This window comes from Bufo gargarizans, chromosome 3 (assembly GCF_014858855.1).
Source record: "Bufo gargarizans isolate SCDJY-AF-19 chromosome 3, ASM1485885v1, whole genome shotgun sequence".
In the NCBI taxonomy this organism is placed as follows: Eukaryota; Metazoa; Chordata; class Amphibia; order Anura; family Bufonidae; genus Bufo; species Bufo gargarizans.
In genome coordinates, this window is record NC_058082.1 from 222,319,749 (window position 1) to 222,340,877 (window position 21,129).

Genomic DNA, 21,129 nt, shown 5'->3' on the forward strand with positions numbered 1-21,129 from the left:
GTCACGGGGGGTGCCGGGGGGGAAGGGAATGGAGGAATGTCCGGGTTCAGCTCTGAACCCGGACAACCCCTTTAATTTTCATTTCGGTGCAGCGGGATTGCTTTCTTTTTTGGTTGCATAGAGCTACACCTTCAACTGTTAACATTCAGTTGTCAATTTATTTAGAAATTGCTAGTTGCAATAGCTGAGGAACTGCACAATGTAGAGTTCTAAGAGAAGGTGCTCCATAATTGTTAACTCAGGAAAGACGCAAGTATTATGTAGGATTAGAAGACCGTGGCATAAAAAAAAGGGGCAAACCTTTCTTAACCCCAAACAAGCCCTTTAAAGTGAACCGCAGTATTTGTGTTAATTGCATTTTAAAACCAGTGGACCAGGGCTTTAAAATATGTATGTAAAACATAATGAAAACAGCTGTGTCCTTCTAGGTAAGGCTGAAGCTACCTTCTAAAACCAGAGCAGCAGTCAATCCAAAATGAGGGATATGTTAAAACAGTGCATGCACCGAACTTGAGTTTATTAAGAACTCTGTAGAGAGAAGGGGAGTAGACCTCCATAGAAAAGGAGCTGAAGTCTCAGCCACATCATGGACGCCCTCGCTAGGTTTTACTTTGAAAAACAAACAGTACAAATGACATTCTTCTCATCAAGTCTCACAAACCTCATATACAACAGTGCAATGGGAAGAAGTCGGCATTCATATTATTGTCACATTTGAGGTTTTTGCATTTTCTTCTGGACAGTGATTACTGGTCAGTTCTTTGATGAATTGTTCAAGTGCAGCAAAGTAGCCTTGGCACTGCCAGGTGTCATTATGTGTGCCATCTGGGAAGATGGCTAATCTTTTAGTCCGGGAAGGGGAGAGTTCATACAGCTGTTTCATCATGAACGGAGGAATTAACTGGTCAGATAGCCCAGAGATGAATAAGGAAGGCATTCGGCACTGAGAAATCTTCCTGTAGGACAAAAACTTATTTTTGTAGCACCACAAAGGAAGGTACCTCATAGGAAGAAAAGAAAACAGGGTGCTGGCCATGTGAGGAATGCTAAGAAAAGTATTTTCTAATACTATCGCTGATATTCTGTGAGCATTTTCAGAGGCTAAATGAATGGCCACTCCGCCCCCTAGTGAGCGGCCAAAGAGTATAATTTTTGTTTTATCAATGTCAGGTCTGGTCATGATGTAATCAAGTACGGCTTCAGAGTCTAGGTAAAGGCCTTCTTCGCTTGGCTCTCCTTCACTTTTTCCATACCCTCTGTAGTCAACCAAGAGCAAGTTCACTTTAAGGTTGACCAGCATCAACAACGCATTGGGTAACCTATGGCCAATATTTCCTGCATTACCATGAAAATAAATAATGGTTGGAGAAATGTTAGCATTTTCGCCTGTGTATCTCAAGAGGATGAGGTTGAGATGTAGGCCATCCTTTGTTTTAATGAATATATTCTCATGTGGAATTCCAGTGGGCATAGGTACATAAAGTCGTGATGAAGAAGGCTGGTCCGGAAAATAAAGCAGTACATCCTGAAATTTAAACAGGATTCCAGCTATGGAGACAAATATCAGAAGCAGCAGAATAATACCACCATACATATTAAACGTTAATATTAAAGGGAGAAGACATATCCGACATAGTCCCCATGACCACGATGCTAAAGTCAGTAACCACCTCTCAGCACAAGCCCAAAACTTCAAATGTTTTTCCATTCTTGATCTCTTCTGTTTGTGTCCTAAAAAACAGACATGTAGAACATATTAAAAAGAACATATACGCATCTTCTATTTCACTGATGTACCAAAAAAAGTCTTCACTTAGGGTTATCAAGGCACGTCATGTAATTCAATCCTGCTCAAGGGGTTTCTGTGCAGAGGTCCAGTTCTCCACACTGACATTTGTTTTCATGGTGGCAGTAGTGATGTTCTGTGCACACAGGACACTGCGCAGCCAACCACTGGCCTCAGCAGTACACAGATAGTCACTGCTGAGGCCACTGATTGACTGCATTGGTTGACCTGTGTGCACAGAACATCACTGCTACAGTCAGGAAAACAAATGGTTGAGAGGAGGACCGAAGTACAACACAGGAAGAAGCAGAGGAGAAAAGGGGTGAGATTCTGTAGTTATCTCAGACCACTTAGGGGGGCTGACCTAGTTTTTATTTAACTTAGACAACTTATTTAATTGTTTGCATGATCTGAATGCATTTGTACTATATTGATGGGTCTATTCTCAGGTTATCTGATACGCCATCAACATCAGATTGGCGGAGATCCAACATCCCATCTATCTCCAAAATGGCGGTCCCCAGACCCCTGTCCCATGTGAGAAGAGAGGTGGCCATGCATGGCTCTCATTCATTTATTTCTCAGCAGAGCAAGCCATTCACAATGTGATAGGGACTGAGGTACCCTCCCCTGGAGATAGGTATATTATTTAGATGGGATCTGCATCTATAAGTTACTCATCGCATGTCAAGTGGATGAAAAATGCAGCCACATCAAAAACTGGATAGGCCATCAATATCTAATTGGAGGTGCTCCGACATCCCACACCCCCCAGGATCAGCTGTTTCAGAGTGGTGCCGGAACTACACAGCTCCGTCCATTGTGTAGTGCAGGATGCTGGTAACTGCTATGCTGCTCTAACTGAAGTGAACAGGAGCAGCACTGCAGTTACAGGCTCCATCCACTGCATGATGGATGGAGCTATGTAGTTTCGATGCCAGCACAACTCTGAAACAGCCGATTGGCAGGGGTACAGGGTGTCGAATCCTCTCTGAGAAGATATTGATGGCCTATCCAGTTTTCAATGTAACAGTTTTTTTTTCACATGATGGGCAATAAATATCTGATAGATGTAGTTTCCACCTCTAGAACCCGCACCTACCTACAGGGGAGGGTCTCGCAACCCGTATACCCTTGTGAACGGCTTGCTCTGCTGAGAAATAAATGAAGAGCGCCATGCATGGCCACCTCTCTTTTCACAGCGGGACAGGGGTGTGGGGAACCCTGTTTTGGAGATAGGTGTGGGTCCTAGATCACATCTGTCAGACATTTATGGCATAGCCTATGGACATGCTACAAATGTCTAAGATGGGAAAACTACGTTTTCTGTAGCAGTTAAGACACCTGTCCTTATGGGCCCCTGCAACAGCAGAGATTTAAGACTTGATTACTGTTACAACTCAATCGTGAAACTATTGCAGAAATGCAATGGTTATTCCTGGTACGGTGTAAATATTTGCAGACGTTTGGAGACCATACTTGGAACCATCTTTACATTTCGACTTGCTTTTGAATAAGAAAATTCACAGATCTCAAGTGGAAAAAAAAAAGCCAACTCAAATAGTCGAATACAAGTGGCTAACAGCGTTCTACCGAAGAATAGAGGAACCCGAGACTGGTCAAACCTGATGTATAGTCACTATGGAAGAAGAGGCAGGACAACAATCCAGCTACGCTGCTCTACAGGTGCCAGTGCTGGCCGTGGGTCTTCTGTATGTTCTAGACGCAGCATCCACTGGGACATCAATTAATAGGACCTGTGTCAATAACAGAAATTACAACAGTCTTACACCCAGTATTACCATCAAGAGTAAGCCATTTTGTATAACTCTCCAGGTATTTACACAGAACCGCACATTGCATAGTGGCTGTGCTTGGTATTGCAGCCCAATCACATGAATGGGACTGAATAGAACATAGACCATGTGACCAATGAACGTGATGTCACTAGCCTAGGAAGTCTGTGTCTAACAACTGGTTGGTGGTAGTGACATACTGATCACCTATCCTGAGGTTATGTCAGAAATATTTGACTCCTGGGGAGTTAAAGGGATTCTGTCATGAATCCCTTTAACTCCCTAAACATATGCCCATGTCCGTACTAATAACATGAATCCTAAACTGGCCTTATTAAACCTGCTTGAAACAGGTTTTTATAACCTGTCAATCACCTACCTAAGGTGCCCAAGGGGACGTCCGTTAATACAGGGTGCCTGGTCGCACCCATCGCCGCCCTCCCTGTCTACAGTGCCGCCTCCGCAATCCTCCCGTCCCTCTGCCAGATCCCGCACATGCGCACTAGGCTCAGCCTGATGCGCCCGTGTGGACTCCTGGCAGCGGCTTCGTTGAGTGAAGTGCGCATGCGCATCATGCCGGCGCATGCACACTTTGCTCAATGAAGCCGCTGCCAGGAGTCTGCACGGGCACATCAGGCTGAGCCTAGAGCGCACGTGCGGGATCTGGCAGAGGGACGGGAGGATTGCGGAGGCGGCGCTGAGGTGAGGAAGGCGGCACTGTAGATAGGGAGGGCGGCGATTAAGACAGGGAAGGCGGCGCTTGGCACCAGACGGCGATGGGTGCAGCCGGGCACTCTGTATTAACGGACGTCCCCTTAAGTAAAAACCTGTTTTTTGGGCTAATAGAGTCACAAGCAAAAAAAATAATAAACCAAAATGCCACGTGCATTCCGCATTTTTAAAAATAGTTCATCGCACAGTTTTTATTTATTTTTTCTGTTCCGGCGTTCACCGCATATTATTTTTTTTAAATATTTGAATAGTTTGGACTTTTCTGACGTGGCGATATGTAATATGTTTATTATTTATACATTTTAAATGTGAAATTGGGAAAGGGGGTGATTCATACACACATTACTGTCTCCTCTCCTGCTCCATATGCTAATTACTATCGGAGCATTGGGGAGGAGACATCAGCTTCTCTAGTGGGCGTTCCTTCTCCCTGGCTGTAGCACTGTCCAATCGCAGCGCAGTGCAGAGAGAAGGAACGCCCACTAGAGAAGCTGATGTCTCCTCCCCATTGCTCCGATAATAATTAGCATATGGAGCAGGAGAGGAGACAGTAATGGGGCACAGCGGGTGAACGGAGCGGCGCCCAGGAATAATGGTAAGTGCAGGGACATCGCTGGGCGCCGCTCTGTGTAGGAAAAGTCGTATCATTGGTGGCGCAGTGCGCCCGCCCCTCTCTCCTCATTGGTGGCAGCGGCATAGCGGGAGGGAGAGACTGCTTCCTTCTCCCCCGTGCTGCTGAAGGAACATGAGCGTGTTGACAGCAGCGCGCTCATGTTCAGAGATACTAGACTGCGCAGAAGCGCAGTCCAGTATGGAAAAAAATGGAAATCCCAGTATGGTATCAATACCGGGACAAAAGTATCGATTGGGTATCGAAATTTCGATCCCCACAACAACCCTAGTCAGGAGGAAGGTTAGGGCATCAATATCAAAGTCTCAGAAAAAGGGGTTCTCTGGGCTTTTGATATTGATTACCTATCTTTAGGGTAGGTCATCAATATCAGATCGGCGGGGGTCCGACATCCCCACCAATCACCTGTATGGAGGGAAGGCACGTGTGCCGTCTCCCTTCTTTCTTCCTGCTCGCTGCTGCTATATCTATGGTGAGCAGGAAGACAGACAGGAGAGGGCACACGTGCGCTCTTTCCCTTCATACAGCTGATCGGCGGGAGTCCCGAGTGTCGGACCCCCCGCCAATCTGATATTGATAACCAATCGCGGACACTTAACCTATCAGATGTCGTGGTCAAATGTGACCCCTGCATCTGAGAAGCCGGAAAACTGGAAGCGAACGCGCTTCATGGGCTTAAACGCCTCCCCACGGCAGAGATCAATGTGATGAGCCTGAACCTGTATTAGGCTTCCAGGCTCATTACTTATTTATTACAGTTCTGTGCTGTGGTCCACCGTGGGACCTAATAAAAGGTTTTCAAAAGTTAAAAAAAAAAAAAGAAGTTTAAAAATATTTTAAAAAAATGTAAATTATATAAAAATTTCATATCACCCCTTACCCCAAATAAAAATACTCAAACAATAAAAAAACACAACATCATGGGCATTGCTGCATTCGAAAATGCCTGTACTATTAAACTATTTTAAAAAAAAATGCCATGAATGGCGTAACAGAAAAAATAATAGAAAATGGCTGATTCGCAGTTTTTTCATCACTTTAGGCTACTTTCACACTAGCGTTGTTTAAATCCGGCGTTCAATTCCGACACGGGAACTGCCCGTCGGATCCGGAAAAACGTGTGAAAATAGATTACATTTGAATCCTGATCAGGATTTTGATCACAATGAAAAAATGCACTGAAAAAAACGGATCCGCCATTTATGGACTTTAACTTTTTTTTCACATTTTTCGGGTTTAACATGCAAAAGCCGGATCCGGTTTGACTGAACACACGGCGCCGGATCAGGCGTTAATGCAAGTCAATGGGAAAAAAGCCAGATTTTTGGCCAGATGTAAAAATACAACATGATACGGTTTTCTGAAAAGCCTGATCAGTCAAAAAGACTGAACTGAAGACATCCTGATGCATCCTGAACAGATTACTCTCCATTCAGAATGCATTAGGATAAAACTGATCAGTTCTTTTCCGGATTTGAGCCCCTAGGACGGAACTCAGCGCCGGAACAGAAAAACGCTAGTGTGAAAGTACCCTTATCTCCCAAAATTTTTTAAATAAAAGTGATGAAAGAGGCATACACACCCCAAAACGGTATTATCAATAAACTACAGATAGTCCTGCAAAAAAATTATCCCACACAGACATCTCCGTAGACATACCTGTAACTATATTATAGTTCAGAATATGGCGATGAAAAGAAAAAAAAAATTATTTTTAAAGTACACGTACATATTTGGTATTGGCGCAATTGTACTGTCCTGAAGAATGAAGAGCACAAGTCAGTTTTACCACATAGTGAACACCGCAAAAACAAAACCTGTAAAAGTGTGGCAGAATTGAGGTTTTTTTTTTCGAATTCCTGCCCATTTGTAAACCCCCCACCCCACTTCCCACTACATTGTATGCCATATTAAATGGCAGCATTATAGCCATAAAGGTGCAATGCTACCCAATAACAAGTGAAACAGGAACGGCCCTAGGCAATATCAGATACAGTTTAGGTCTTATGCACATGGCCATTGGGCGGCCGTGGCCGTATTGCGGCCCGCAGACGGCGGGTCATCAATCCACGACCGCGTGCACCACACATCACGGATGCGGACCCATTCACTTGAACGGGTCTGCAATTCTAGAGATGTGGAACGGAACACCGGAAGCACTACGGAGTGTTTCTGTGGTGTTTATTTCCGTTGTTCCGCACTGCAAATAAATGACATGTCATTTTTTTTGCGGTGCGGACAGACAACAGACCCATTCAAGTTGAATAGGTCCGGCCTGCTGCGCGGATGTTTCCCGGGGCATTGGGGACTGCAATTGCGGAACGGCCACTCAACGGCCGTGTGCATCCGGCCTAACATGAAGGATTTACATGAGTGCAAAAACCAGCAGCCAGCAATACTGGATACACTGGTTGGATTAGAGGAAATACCCTGCTTCTGTTCTGCTGCAAAGGAGACAAAATGTATCCCCCATGCTTCCTCAGTGGCATATCATGTGTACGTTAGCCTGCGTTCACACCTCAGTCGGAGGCTCCATCATATTTGCTGGAAAAAAGTTCAGCATGCAGCGCCATTTTTTCCAGTTACATGATGGACACCATCATGAGGAGTCTAGCTATCCATCATTTTCACTTCTGCTCCTACGAGGAAACAGAAAACCAGATAAAATACCGTAACCTGCTGCTGCGCTCTCACAAATCTGTAATGTACGTTCAGCTGCCGACATACATCCTAAAATAGGGAGACATTAGCCAGACAGGGGCCAATACTGTGTCCATATGGCCGATACACATCAGTAGAACAGGAAAATAAATCCCAAACAACATATGGAGCGGCGCAGTAGACACTACTATTCCACAGGACGGTTTTCAGTAAAAGATGGATATATATATTTTTTATCTTACAATGGGCCCCCATGGTTTCACAGATAGCACTGTAGGCATCCGGTTAATCACTTTAAGGAGGGCATCCATGTGATGTGAAGGGCCTGATGCCTTCAGGATGGCAATCCGTTTTAACCCCATAATACCGCTTTGCAAAAATTGAGTAACGGCTTCATGCACAATATACGATATCTTCCTGTGTGCATTCTGTATTTTCTCAATCCCCTCAATAGTAAGGGCTACTCTCCTCCTCAATACGGACATGTTCTAAGATATGCACAAGGATCTGCAAATAACACAGCAGTCTGCATGGCCTCATAGACATGAACAGGTCAGTGTGCTGTCCGCAAACAAGCAGATCACACGTGACTGAAACATACTGTCATGTGCATGGGGCCTAACCCTGGGTTCACACCTGAGCGTTCCGTTTTTGTCGCGCGTTTTTTGTAATAGTAAACGCGCGTTTGACGCGCGTTTGTGTCATTGACTGCAGTGTCCTATGGCCACAAACGCGCGTCAAAACGCCCCAAAGAAGCTCAAGTACTTGTTTGAGCGTCGGGCGTTTTACAGCGCGTTCGTACGCGCTGTAAAACGCCCAGGTGTGAACCCTTCCCATAGGGAAGCATTGGTTTTCATGTCTTAAGCGTTTTACAGCGCGTTTGAACGCGCTGTAAAACGCTCAGGTGTGAACCCAGGGTAAGGGTACTTTCACACTTGCTTTCGTCTTTTCCGGCATTGAGTTCCACCCTAGGGGCTCAATACCGGAAAATAACTGATCAGTTTTATCCTAATGCATTCTGAATGGAAAGCAATCCGTTCAGTATGCATCAGTTCAGTGCCTCTTACGTTTTTTGGCCAGAGAAAATACCGTAGCATGCAGCATTTTTCTCTCCGGCCAAAAATCCTGAACACTTGCCGGATCCAGCATTAATTTCCATTGAAATGTATTAGTGCTGGATCCATCATTACATTTTCGCATTGACGGATCCGTTCTTCCGGTCCGCGCATGCGCAGACCTTTACATCGGTGAAAAATAAAATACCGGATCCGTTTTTCCAGATGACAACCGGAAAGACGGATCCGGTGTTGCAATGCATTTGTCAGACGGATCCACCAGACAAATGCATCCGTTCGCGTCCGGACTGCCGGAATCCTCTGCCGCAAGCGTGAAAGTACCCTAGCGCTGCAGGATCCATCAACAGCAATGCAATGTGCATGGGGGCTCTGGATGAACGACACCTGGCAAATGTCATAGAAAAGGTGTAAAGGGAGTAATCAGTAAAAGCTAAATAAACCGTGTATAAAACAATGGCCCAGCCTGATAACGTGTGACAGCATGACCGGGCTATGCCAGCATGCCAGTGCGGGGCATCCAGTAGCCAGCTCCCTTCCCCGCAGCCCCCCATACGTGTCCCCCCTGCTGTTGCTCACATGGCAGGTACAGGTTGCGGGCTGCTCTCGGCCTCTCATCCCATCGTACTCTATCTCGCCCTGCTGTCACTTCCCGCACCTCTTCCGGGATTCTGATCGAAACGTCACGTAGACGTTAGCCCGTCACAAGTCACGTGGCCAGCTTCAATCCGCCATCTTGCTTAAGGGCAACGACCTTATTAGGCCACCATAATGACATATAACAAGAAAACAAGAGCATGTATAAAACAACGTTGACCACTGTTATATATTTGCAGTAAGCGTACAAAGTGGAAACCGTCTGCTTCATAAAACTAGGAGCCTGTCCGTAAATTCAGAGCTAGAGGGCTCTGCGCGTCGCAACTGTGACGTACGGGCGCGAAGTACGCCTGCGTGCGGGTTGGGGGGCGGCGCTTGTTGATGACGTCTGCAGCTTCCGCTGTTGTCATTTATTACATGCAGGGACTTGCCAGTGGCGAGTGATGTGCACACGTAGGGCAGCAGGTGAGAGCGGGGCTGACAGGTGGCTGCTGCAGCCAGTCTGGACACGGCTGATTGTGTTTCCATGGTAACCACTGTATTTCTGTGTGGGTCTGATGATGCGCTAGTGTTAGGGGAGACTGAAATCTAGCGAGACACAATTTCCCATCTATTGGAAGCACTCACCTAGAGTTTTAAAGGGGTTGTCCACTTTAGGAATATTTTTCACAGATCTGCTTAAAGGGGTTTTCCAAGATTCTGGTGCTGATTATCTGGCCCCTGGCACCCCTCCGATTATCCTATCCCAGTAGTCTCCGGCAGCGGCGCAGGAAGCACAGCACAGCGCAGGTTAACTTGTAGTAGCTGTGCGGGGTTAGGAAAACTTCGCTCCCGTTCACTTGGGAAGCACTGGAGTGGGGGCACTTGGTTGCCTCACCCTCTGTAGTAATCATACTTACTGGATCCCCATCGCTGGGTTTTGGCGCCATCTCAACTAATGTAAAGTAGAACTGGCTTAGTCGCCCATAGCAACCTGATTCCACCTTTCATTTTCCAAAGGAGTTCTGAAAAATGAAAGGTGAAATCTGACTGGTTGCTATGGGCGACTAGGCCAGTGTTCATTGACACTGGTTTTGATAAATCTCTCCCAATGACTTGCCGTAGCAATCACATGTGACCCAGTGACAAGTCACCTCTGGCCAGTCATTGGCTGCAGTGGTCATGTGACGCCTGCCAAACAGGAGGTTGATGCAAGGAGGCCCATGACCTGCAGAGTAGGTATGATTACCACCACTGGTCTGGCCACCCTGAGGGGTCTATAGAAACAACCTCTATTTAACCGCTTTGATCAATTTTTTTACTTATCTTGGAAAAGTGAGGCATACAGACGGGTGCAATAAGGCCATGGCGCTGTATTTCGGCTCTGTGACATGCTAGTGCACATGTTTGATCCTAAGCTGCTTTCCTGGAAGTGATACTCATGAGGAATTACACCCTCCTGGAGGTACCGGCTCCATAAGGCTCCATTCACACGTCCGCAAATGGGTCCGCATCCGTTCCGCAGTTTTTTGGAACGGGTGCGGACCCATTCATTTTCTATGGGGACAGAATGGATGCGGACAGCACACAGTGTGCTATCCGCATTTGCGGAGCGCGGCCCTGATCTTCGGGACCGCAGCTTGCGGACAAGAATAGGCATTTCTATAGGGGTGCTGGGCTGGCAACACACCACGGACGTGTGAATGGAGCCTAATCAAAATGCTGAGTCCTGGCCCATGGACAGTAACGTTCCCGCTTGTCATTGGAACCAATTCACTTACCGCCAATCACAAATCCTGATATCTTTTTATCAGATGATTTGGGCACGTGTAACTCTGGATTGGCGGGGGCCTTACTTTAGGGGGCACTCCAACCCAAGCCTTTTATCCGACCAAACACATTTTTGGCATATCCATACAGTATGGTGTAATATCTGATTGGGGAGGAACCCGTTTTCTTATTCAAGGCATCTGGAAGAGCAGCCGAGGATTTTTCTATTGAAGTCCATGGTAGTTAAAGAAACAAGTGAGCGCGGCCAGCTCTCCCCATCTTCTAATTATGTTCTGCCACCTTGGGTTCCAAAATAATGGCAATCCCTAATCCTTTAGTCATGGCAGGGTCACCCCTATCCTCTCCCCTTCTGCAATATGCCCTCTGCTAGCAGGAAGCTATTGCATGAGATGTGAAAATATGTATCACAACGTGTTTCTTGTGGGTGCCCCTTTATATGGTTTTGCTTGGTTGTATAGGTGTCTTGTAATTACTGGATAAGTGTTAGCAATGGGAGAACCCCTTTAAAGGGCATCTGTCTGCAGATTCATACCTATGACACTGACTGACCTGTTACATGTGCACTTGGCAGCTGAAGGCATCTGTGTTCGTCTCATGTTTATATGTGCCTGTATTACTGAGAAACATTATGTTTTAATATATGCAAATGAGCCTCTAGGAGCAATGGGGGCGTTTCCATTACACCTAGAGGATCTGCTCTCTCTCTACAACTGCCGCGCCTTCTGTATTTTGATTGCCAGGCATTATAAATGTGCTCACGTCTAGCCTTGTCAATCCAAGTGCAGAGGGCGTGGCAGTTAGAGAGAGCGGAGCCTCTAGGAGTAACGGCAACGCCCCCATTGCTCATAGAGGCTCACTTGCATTTATTAAAGCTTCATTTTCTCAGCAATGCGGGTACATATGTACATGGAACCAACACAGATGCCTTCAGCTGCCAAGTGACCATGGAACAGGTCAGCTAGTAAATCTGCTGACAGACGCCCTTCAATGAAGCCGAGCTGCAGTACCAGACATGAATGAATCTTGAGGAAAGTAGTCATGTTTTTCTTGGGCTGAACAACCTTTTTTTAATGTTTGAACAGGGTGCAACAACTTAAATTTTTTTTTTAAAAATGGTAAATGTTATATCAATGCAAGAACATTGCCCTCCAGTGTAAGTTTCACGCTTTTTTTTTTTTTTTTTTTCCTATCACATATCTGGAGGTCTTCCCTTTTCTGTGGGTACGTGAGGGACCCCTGTGAAGGAGAGTGCACTGCACATGTACAGCATGCTCTCCATTCACTTCTATGAGGTGGCCACACTTGCACAGTGTACTCTCTATTGACCTCTATGGGAGGTCCGGAAATGGCCGTGCCAGCACTCGACTATTTTCAGCACTCACTATGAAGTGAACAGAGGGTGGCTACGCTTGCACCATGTACCCTTTTCTAGAGACACACCTGACATTCGTGGCGTATCTTAGCGATGTGCCACCAGTGTGTGAGATGGGCCAACCCCTTTGACGTAACCTACTTCGGTATGTCATGTTCTAGCAGGCATATGCCGTGTGTTTTACCTTTTAGTTCGCGCCGCATTCATTGTGTAGTCGGCGTACCGTTTACGATCTAACCTGAGGTTCTGTTTGCAGGATTTGAGCCCTGAGTGCCCAGTGTTGTCCTTCACGTATAGTACCATCCGCAGAGGCTCAGCAACAAGACTGCGGACTTTGTTTTTAATGTTTTAGGTTTGTATTACATATTCTTAGTTTTTTTCAAAACTTTCTTTCTTAAAATATTGTAAACACTGATATTATCTGGATTTCCGCATTGATTACTAATAAAATGTGCTTGTTATCCAAATCACAATGATAGACGCACAATGTGACGTGTAACGCACAGTGGTTAAACCTCCACTGGGCAGGGAAGCAAACCTTGTAAGTCGGCCTTTGGCGGCCATCACATCCCCTGAACATCTCCTGTAGCTGCAGATGAGATTTGCACAATGATGAGGAGACTCTCACTTCTCCCTGCAAATGGGTTTCAGTTCGTCGATATTTCTGGGATACCTTGTGTGCCTCTTCAGGTCATGCCACAAACATAAAGCCAGATTTACTAATCCTTTTTAAAATATTGACTACTTCATTAGGACAGGCAGTCTTAAAGGGGTTCTCCAGGATGTAACCATTGATGACCTATCCTTAGTGTAGGCTGCAACAAAAACATCATGTCCGTGACAAGGCCGCAGTGCTAGATGCATCTGTACCCACATGCAGATCCTGCGGCCGGGCCACAGTGTGTACAGGTAGTCTAACACAGAGGTTCTTTTACGTTTTCTCCCCGCGCTGTAGATGTGTACTCAATAAAAGACATGAACAGTGTAACTGCTTATGTGGTATTAGATTATATATTGTGTGTCTATAATTGTGACCTGGGAAAAATGCAGAAATCTATATAATTTACTCAGAATGGGCCCCTTTTTTTTTTTTTTTTTTTTTTTTTTAGAGATGCACACAGTAGTGCATTGGACCTCATTTGGCAGAACCATAGTATTTTATCGTGGCATAGATTTCAGTAGATGTTGAATTTTGCAGGCATATTGGCTATGAAGACTGGATAGCTTCTGTGACCCTAACGTTCTACCTCTTCCCTCAAAGTGCAACTGCCATTCTATTTTTTTATTTATGTGGTGTATAGGGGCAGTGATACTGACCATTTTTGTAATATACCGTACTTGGATTACTGAAATTGTACACTTTTTTTTTTTTTTTTTTTATTAGAAAAATAGCTCTAAAGTGGCCCATTTTGAGCCTTAGCAACATCTTCTGTTTACATAACACAGTCAGTGTTAGCAAGTCTCCACACTTATGTAACCAGAAGACAGAGGAGCGTTGCTAAGGCTCCAAATGGGCCACTTTAGAGCTATTTTTCTAATAGAAATGTACGATTTCAGTAATTGAAGTAAATTACAAAAATGGTCAGCATCACTGCCCCTACACATTACAAAAATAAAAATAGAATGGCAGTTACATTTTAAACATTTTTCCCTTTTTTTTTTTTTTTTTTTTCCCCTGGGTATAAAAATAAAAACAAAAAATAAAAATGGTGTATCCCATATATCACCGAGAAAAATTATTGAATAACCAAATTAAGACTTTTAGAGCTGGATGTAATATAAAAAATGAATGTGTCTGGTTTAGGGCTGCAGTAAACGAATATTTTTGTAATCGAGTATTCTATCGATTATATTTCTCGATTCATCGAGTAATCTAATAAGAAAAAGCTACTTAAAATAACGTACGTAATTAGGTATGTATAAAGTTATTGGTTTGAAGGGGTTAATAACTTTATACATGCCTAATGCCAAGGTGCTTCCAATAACTTTATACATGCCCATTGGGTTTGGAGGGGTTAATGGAAGCACCTTGGCATTAGGCATGTATAAAGTTATTGGTCTGAAGAGGTTAATGAAAGCACCTTGGAGGTGCCTTCATTAACCCCTCTCTAAACCAATAACTTTATACATGCCAAGGTGGTGCTTGCAGCCTCCATTAACCACTCTCCATCTGCCTCCCCCCAGCCTCTGATCTGCTTGCCCCCGCCTCTGATCTGGCCCCCCCCCCCCAGCCTCTGATCTGCCCCCCCCCCCAGCCTCTGATCTGCCTCCCCCAGCCTCTGATATGCCCCCTCTGGTAACGCAACCCCCCCTCCCCAGTATTAATCATTGGTGGCAGTGGCCACAGGGTCCCCCCCCCCCCCCCATCATTGGTGGCAGTGTCAGTGTAATGCTGGGGCTCCAATCGGTTACCATGGGAGCCAGGACGCTGCTTAAGTCCTGGCTGCCATGGTATGTTAGTAGTGAGCAGAGAGCAGCGCATTATACTCACGTGCGCTGTGGCCGCCGGTCGCTCCTTCTGTCTGTGCGGCGGATTGCTAATGCTTACAGCATTAGCAATGCGCCGCACAGACCTATGAGAAGAAGCGACCGCCGGCCACAGCGCACGTGAGTATAATGCGCTGCTCTCTGCTCACTGACATACCATGGCAGCCAGGACTTAAGCAGCGTCCTGGCTCCCATGGTAACCGATCGGAGCCCCAGAATTACACTGCTGGGGCTCCGATCGGAACTGACACTGCCACCAATGATGGGGGGGAGGAGGGGGACCCTGTGGGATATGGCCGGCACATTCATTGGTGGTGCAGTGGCCACAGTCCCTCCCCTCCTCTCCTCCTCCCCTCCTCCTTGGTCTTCAGCGGCAGCCGCGCACAGTGGGGAGGGAGAGACTCCCTCCTCCTCCCTCAGCTGTGCCGGCCGCTCAGTCCTGCCTCTCTGGCTCCGGAGGACACGGAAGCGGTGAGTGAGACGCTTAATTTCACTCCCGCTCCGTGATCATGTGATCTGAACGATTCCTCGATGCAGGGAAACTGCATCGATGAATTTTTTGACTCGATTTAATCGAGTTATTCGAATAATCGTTTCAGCCCTAGTCTGGTTATGGTCCAATAGTGAACTCCTTAAAAAAAAAACTAAAAAAAAACCAATAAAACAAAAAAGACCTGTTACCTCTCCTGACGTGTATATTTTAGTAACTACTTGTATTTCCCTCTACATAATATAACTTGCGTTGCAGAAAATTTCACTGTAAAACTTGGGGCTGAAAATCCATAGTTTTACAGTAGCAATTTCATCCACACGCTGCAAAAAAATAAAATAAAAATCTGCCCAGTAATTGACTTGTGTTGCAGATTTTAATCCTGTCAATGTATGCAGTGGATTTCATTCTTTGTGATACATAATCTGCATGTTTTGTTCCATATTTGGTGTGAATGTTTTCCCTGTAGTTTACATCCTGCATGGATATACCCTTTATTAAAGAACATTTCATACCCGATATATAACATATCTAATACTTGCTTTAGTAACTGCCATCTGCTGTATTGCCGAATTCCTGAAGATGAAAGAAGTAATGTGTCTTTCATTACAGATCTCTGGCACAATGTCTTCAAATCAACTGCCCTTAACCGTGGCTTCTCAAGTACCTTTCGCAGATCTCTGTAATACTTTAGAAAGAATTCAAAAATGCAAGAACAGGACAGAGAAAACAAAGATTTTAAAGCAGTTTATTGACTCTTGGAGAAAATTCCACGATGCCCTTCACAAGAGCGAACCTACCACTACGGACTCTTTTTATCCAGCTATGAGACTTATTGTACCACAGTTAGAAAGAGAGCGGATGGCCTATGGAATTAAGGAGACTTTGCTGGCCAAACTGTATATCAAAGTGCTTGGGTTGTCTAAAGATGGCAAAGACGCTCTTAAACTTTTAAATTATAGAACTCCTACCGGCTCCAATTCAGATGCAGGCGACTTTGCTGCAATTGCTTACTTTGTGCTTAAGTCACGTTGCCGAAAGGAAGGAACCTTGTTCATAAAAGATGTGAATGATCAATTGGATTCAATAGCAAGCAACAATGCAGGGAAGAAGAAGGAACTTATAGAGAAAAGTCTGCTGCATTTAATTGCAAACTCCACTGCCCTGGAACAGAAGTGGCTTATTAGGATGATTATTAAGGACATGAAGCTTGGGTTCAGCCAGCAAACAGTCTTTTCCATCTTTCACCCAGATGCTGCAGAACTGCACAATGTCACCACAGATTTAGAAAAAGTGTGTCTACAGCTACATGACCCGAATGTGTGCCTTAGCGATGTCTCTATTTCAATGTTTTCTGCCTTTAAACCAATGCTTGCTGCCATTGCTGACATACAGCACATAGAAAAACAAATGAACCACCAGAGTTTTTATATTGAGACAAAGCTTGATGGTGAGAGGATGCAGATGCACAAAGATGGAGATGTCTATAAATACTTTTCTCGGAATGGGTTTGAATACACTCGGCAGTTTGGTGGTTCTCCCCTTGAAGGCTCCTTGACACCATATATTCATAATGTCTTTCGTATGGATGTGCAAAACTGCATACTTGACGGTGAGATGATGGCCTACAATCCTAACACTCAGACGTTCATGCAGAAAGGTAACAAGTTTGACATCAAAAGGATGGTGGATGATTCAGACCTACAGACTTGTTTCTGCGTGTTTGACATCTTGATGTTTAATGGCCAGAAGTTGGCCCATGAAACACTTAGAAAAAGGTATGATATCCTTTGTGATATCTTTACCCCAGTTCCAGGAAGGATTCACATAGTTGGCAAAACTGAGGCCAGTACCAAAAAGAATGTTGTTGACGCACTGAATGAGGCAATTGATAACCGCGAGGAAGGAATTATGGTAAAAGACCCTATGTCCATTTATAAGCCAGATAAGCGTGGAGAAGGTTGGTTAAAGATCAAACCTGAGTATGTTAATGGACTCATGGATGAATTAGATCTTCTGATTATTGGTGGATATTGGGGCAAGGGTCTACGTGGTGGTATGATGTCTCATTTTTTGTGTGCAGTTGCTGAAAAACCATTTGCGGGAGAGAAGCCGTCTGTTTTTCATTCACTTTGTCGAGTTGGCTCTGGCTATACAATGAAAGAATTATATGACCTAGGTTTAAAGTTGGCTCCACACTGGAAGCCTTATCGAAAAAGAGATCCACCTACAAATCTTTTGTGTGGGACTGAAAAACCAGAAGTATTTATTGAGCCTTGTAATTCTGTTATTATTCAAGTGAAGGCAGCAGAGATTGTTCACAGTGATATGTACAAAACAAATTGTACTCTCCGGTTCCCCCGAATTGAGAAGATCAGAGAGGACAAGAAATGGTATGACTGCATGACACTTGATGACTTGGAACAATTTAGAGAAAAGGCTTCTGGGAAATTAGCATCAAAACACTTGGATGTTAGTGAAGAGCCACCAGAAAAGAAACGAAAAACTGTCCCTAAGATTAGGAAAGTAATCGGTGTGGTTTCTCATTTGAAAGCGCCCGATCTTACCAACATCTCAAAGCAGTCAAATATGTTTGAAGAGGTTGAGTTCTGTGTGATGAGCGGGACAGATGAGCATTCAAAAGCAGGTTTAGAGAGCATGATAGCTGCTTGTGGTGGCATAGTGGTGCAGAATCCTGGAGAAGACACGTATTGTGTTATTGTAGGAACTACAAATGTCAGAGTGAAAAATATTATCTCGTCTAATAAGCACGATGTTGTTAGAGCCGCTTGGCTTCTTGAGTGCTTTGAAAATAAAACCTTTGTACCTTGGCAACCTAAACATATGATTCATATGTGTCTGTCCACCAAGGAACATTTTGCTTGTGAATATGACTGCCATGGTGACAGTTATGTGACAGATACTAATGAGTCTGAGTTGAAGGACCTGTTTACCGGAATGCCTGACCCAAAGGACAAAATCCCACTGGACATGATTGCTGACCTTGAGCAACGCTATTCATGGGAAAATTCTTTTACCAGTCTGTTCCGTCAATGTGTTGTATATCTAGATACATATACAACTATTAATGACCCACTCACTATAATTGAAAATTCTACTTTGAGTATAACAGCATTGGAGCTACGCTATAATGGAGCAAAAGTAGTCAGCCATCTTGAAGATGGCGTGTCACATGTTGTGGTAGGTGATGACTTGTCTCGTTTGGCCGAAATTAAGAGTCTGAGAAGGACACTGATCAGAAAATTTAAGATTGTTCGAGTCCTGTGGGTAGCTGATTCTCTGAAGATGGGAATGCTTCAGATGGAGCAGGATTATTTAATGTAAAATCAGATTTTATTTTTTTATGAATTTTAATCTAGCTTTTGTTGTACATTGTTCACATATTTAAATGTTTCCGATTTTAATGATGTCTCTATTTTTATGTGGATGAAGATTATTGATCAATTTTGATATTTGTTTAAAAGGTAAAATATATTTTAATATATAAAGCCGGTTTGTAATATACATTTGATGACTGTCGCTCCCCGCAGTAATATTTCACACAGATCACTCCCATTGCAATAGATTCAGAAGCCTAGGAGATCCCACTCGATGTGCCTCACTTCAGTAAAGAACTTGGCTATTATTGCAGTCATGCAGTGGTGGGGGCCCAGCGGGTATCATTATTGAGCGGAGGGGCAGTCCTCTGATCGAGTATATTGCCAGTCGGCTTCTGTTAGTAAGAAACTTTTATGCGAGAGGACAATATGGACATGTTGAAGGGGTTGTTCCACAATCAACATTTATCACCTATCTGTAAATGTTTTTATTGTTTGGACCCTCACTGATAACTCAATATTGTCTGCACAATACAAAAATATTCCACAGCGCTCACCTAATTGAATCAATTGGCACCTTACCTATCCATGGCAGAGTGTAGGGCATTTCTCTCTTGGATAAATCATGCCCGCAGCGATGAGGAGTGTGACTGAAGCATCAGTTGAACATGCTCCTTGCCACTCCATTCAATGGCTGTCGTTTATTCAAAATGCATTAATTTGGTGTGTTGTGGATATTTTTCCACAGCTTGTTTGTTGCATGGCTTGGGACCTCTGTTCTAATTGTTTTGTGGGGGTCACAGCTGCCATCAGACATGTCAGCAATTTGTTGGATAGGTGATAAATGTCAATTGTGGGACAATTCATTTTATACACGTATATATTTCTAATTTACACTGTGCTTTTAATTGTATTCTTAATGTGGTTTGTAAAATAAAGATCTATATTGTGATTCTTTGATATCTGGTTTTCTTCTTTAAATGTGTATATACAGTCCTGTGCCGTGTTGTCCTATTACCTATATTACTTCCTGTGAAAGCTGTCAAGGTGGTTATATAGCGTTTAATCAATGTTTTATGGGAAAAGAAAGAAGGGAAAAAAATTTTAATAAATAAATTTTATATATAATATATATAAATTTATTCACACACAAAATTAGGGATATTTGGCTTTTGGGTGAAATTTATGGAAAATGTAAAACGTTCATGCTACAGTGATATATCGTGAAACTAGAGCATTTAAGTAGAAGCATGTAATGGTAATTTCCTCATCTCAACCAATTTACTTTACCCCCACAAAAATGTTAGTGTCTCAAAAACTTGTCATGTGGCCTTGATTATTAAGTACAGCTTGACGATGACATCTCGTGCTATTCACAAGTCAACTTATTGTCTGCTGAGGCTTGGTATCCCACTCTTCTTGAAGGGTGGCCCTCAGGTCATTGAGGTTCTGGAGTACAGTTTTACAAACCTCTACATGGCGACTCAGCTGATCATAGGTTTTCAGTGGGATTCAGGTCTGGAGAAAGTGCAGGCCACTCCATTTGAGGTACCCTAGTCTCCAGCAGCTATTCCCTAATGATGCAACCTTGATGAGCTGGCAAATTATCATCCATGAAGATGAAATTACGCCTGTGTTGTTCATGCAGAGGCACAATGACTGGATTAAGGATGTTATTCAAGTAGTATTGGCTTCTTACTGTACCATTCACAAAGTGTAGGGCAGTTCTGTATTGACTAGATACCTGCTGACACTGGAACACCACCACCAAAGGCTGGTGACAACAGTGGCTGTTGCATAGCACTCTCCTTGACGTCTCCAATAATGTTGGCAGCCGTCATTTCTGCTCAACGTGAATCAACTTTCATCAGTGAACAGCACTGAGACCCACTGGTCCCTCATCCAGCGTAGATGCTCCCTGGCCCATGCAAGACGATGACGCCTGTGCCTAGTAGTGTGGTCAGTTACCTGTACAGGTCATCTAGTATGCCGACCATGCTGATGTAAACTGTTTTGAATGGCCTGACGTGACACTTGTTTTTTAAACTGATGATCTATTTTCTGGATAGATCATCAGTACCTAATCGGCGGGGGTCCGACACCCGGGACCCCTGCCGATCAACTGTTTGAGAAGGTAGCGGCCCTGGCAGTAGCGGCGCTGGCAGTAGTGCCGGGGCCTTCTTGCTGTTTATGCCCAGTGATGTCACGACTAGTATCAACTGTCTGGGCGGGGCTAAGCTCTGTTAACTTGAATGGAGCTTAGCTGCGCCCAGACCAGTGATACTAGTCATGACATCACTGGGCCTGCGGTGAACAGTGAGAAGGCCGCGGCACTACTGCTAGTGCCGCTGCCTTCTCAAACAGCTGATCGGCAGGGGTCCCGGGTGTCGGACCCC

The 21,129-nt window shown here is 44.4% G+C and overlaps 2 protein-coding genes across 4 annotated transcripts; one reads left to right on the plus strand and one right to left on the minus strand.

Annotated features, from left to right (window-relative positions):
• Positions 1-483: 483 nt before the first annotated feature.
• Positions 484-9,366, minus strand: ABHD13 (abhydrolase domain containing 13). The gene is made up of 3 exons (XM_044285127.1): positions 9,259-9,366; positions 3,412-3,543; positions 484-1,731 (listed from the first exon to the last, which is right to left on the minus strand). The coding sequence occupies exon 3, from the start codon at positions 1,706-1,708 to the stop codon at positions 698-700; it is 1,011 nt and encodes a 336-aa protein (XP_044141062.1). The 5' UTR covers positions 1,709-1,731; positions 3,412-3,543; positions 9,259-9,366; the 3' UTR covers positions 484-697.
• A 283-nt stretch (positions 9,367-9,649) lies between these two features.
• On the plus strand, positions 9,650-19,686 carry LIG4 (DNA ligase 4). Of its 3 annotated transcripts, none has more exons than XM_044284686.1 (3): positions 9,650-9,741; positions 12,675-12,770; positions 16,008-19,686. In XM_044284686.1, the coding sequence occupies exon 3, from the start codon at positions 16,020-16,022 to the stop codon at positions 18,738-18,740; it is 2,721 nt and encodes a 906-aa protein (XP_044140621.1). In that variant the 5' UTR covers positions 9,650-9,741; positions 12,675-12,770; positions 16,008-16,019; the 3' UTR covers positions 18,741-19,686. The 3 variants fall into 3 exon arrangements, with proteins under 3 accessions (XP_044140621.1, XP_044140622.1, XP_044140623.1); XM_044284687.1 differs by having other exon boundaries at positions 9,689-9,805; XM_044284688.1 differs by lacking the exon at positions 12,675-12,770 and having other exon boundaries at positions 9,691-9,741.
• Positions 19,687-21,129: the final 1,443 nt, after the last annotated feature.

Bases quoted from the DNA above. Each gene is read 5' to 3' on its own strand.
- ABHD13 (XM_044285127.1), bottom strand. From the start codon at position 1,708: ATGGAAAAACATTTGAAGTTTTGGGCTTGTGCTGAGAGGTGGTTACTG.
- LIG4 (XM_044284686.1), top strand. From the start codon at position 16,020: ATGTCTTCAAATCAACTGCCCTTAACCGTGGCTTCTCAAGTACCTTTC.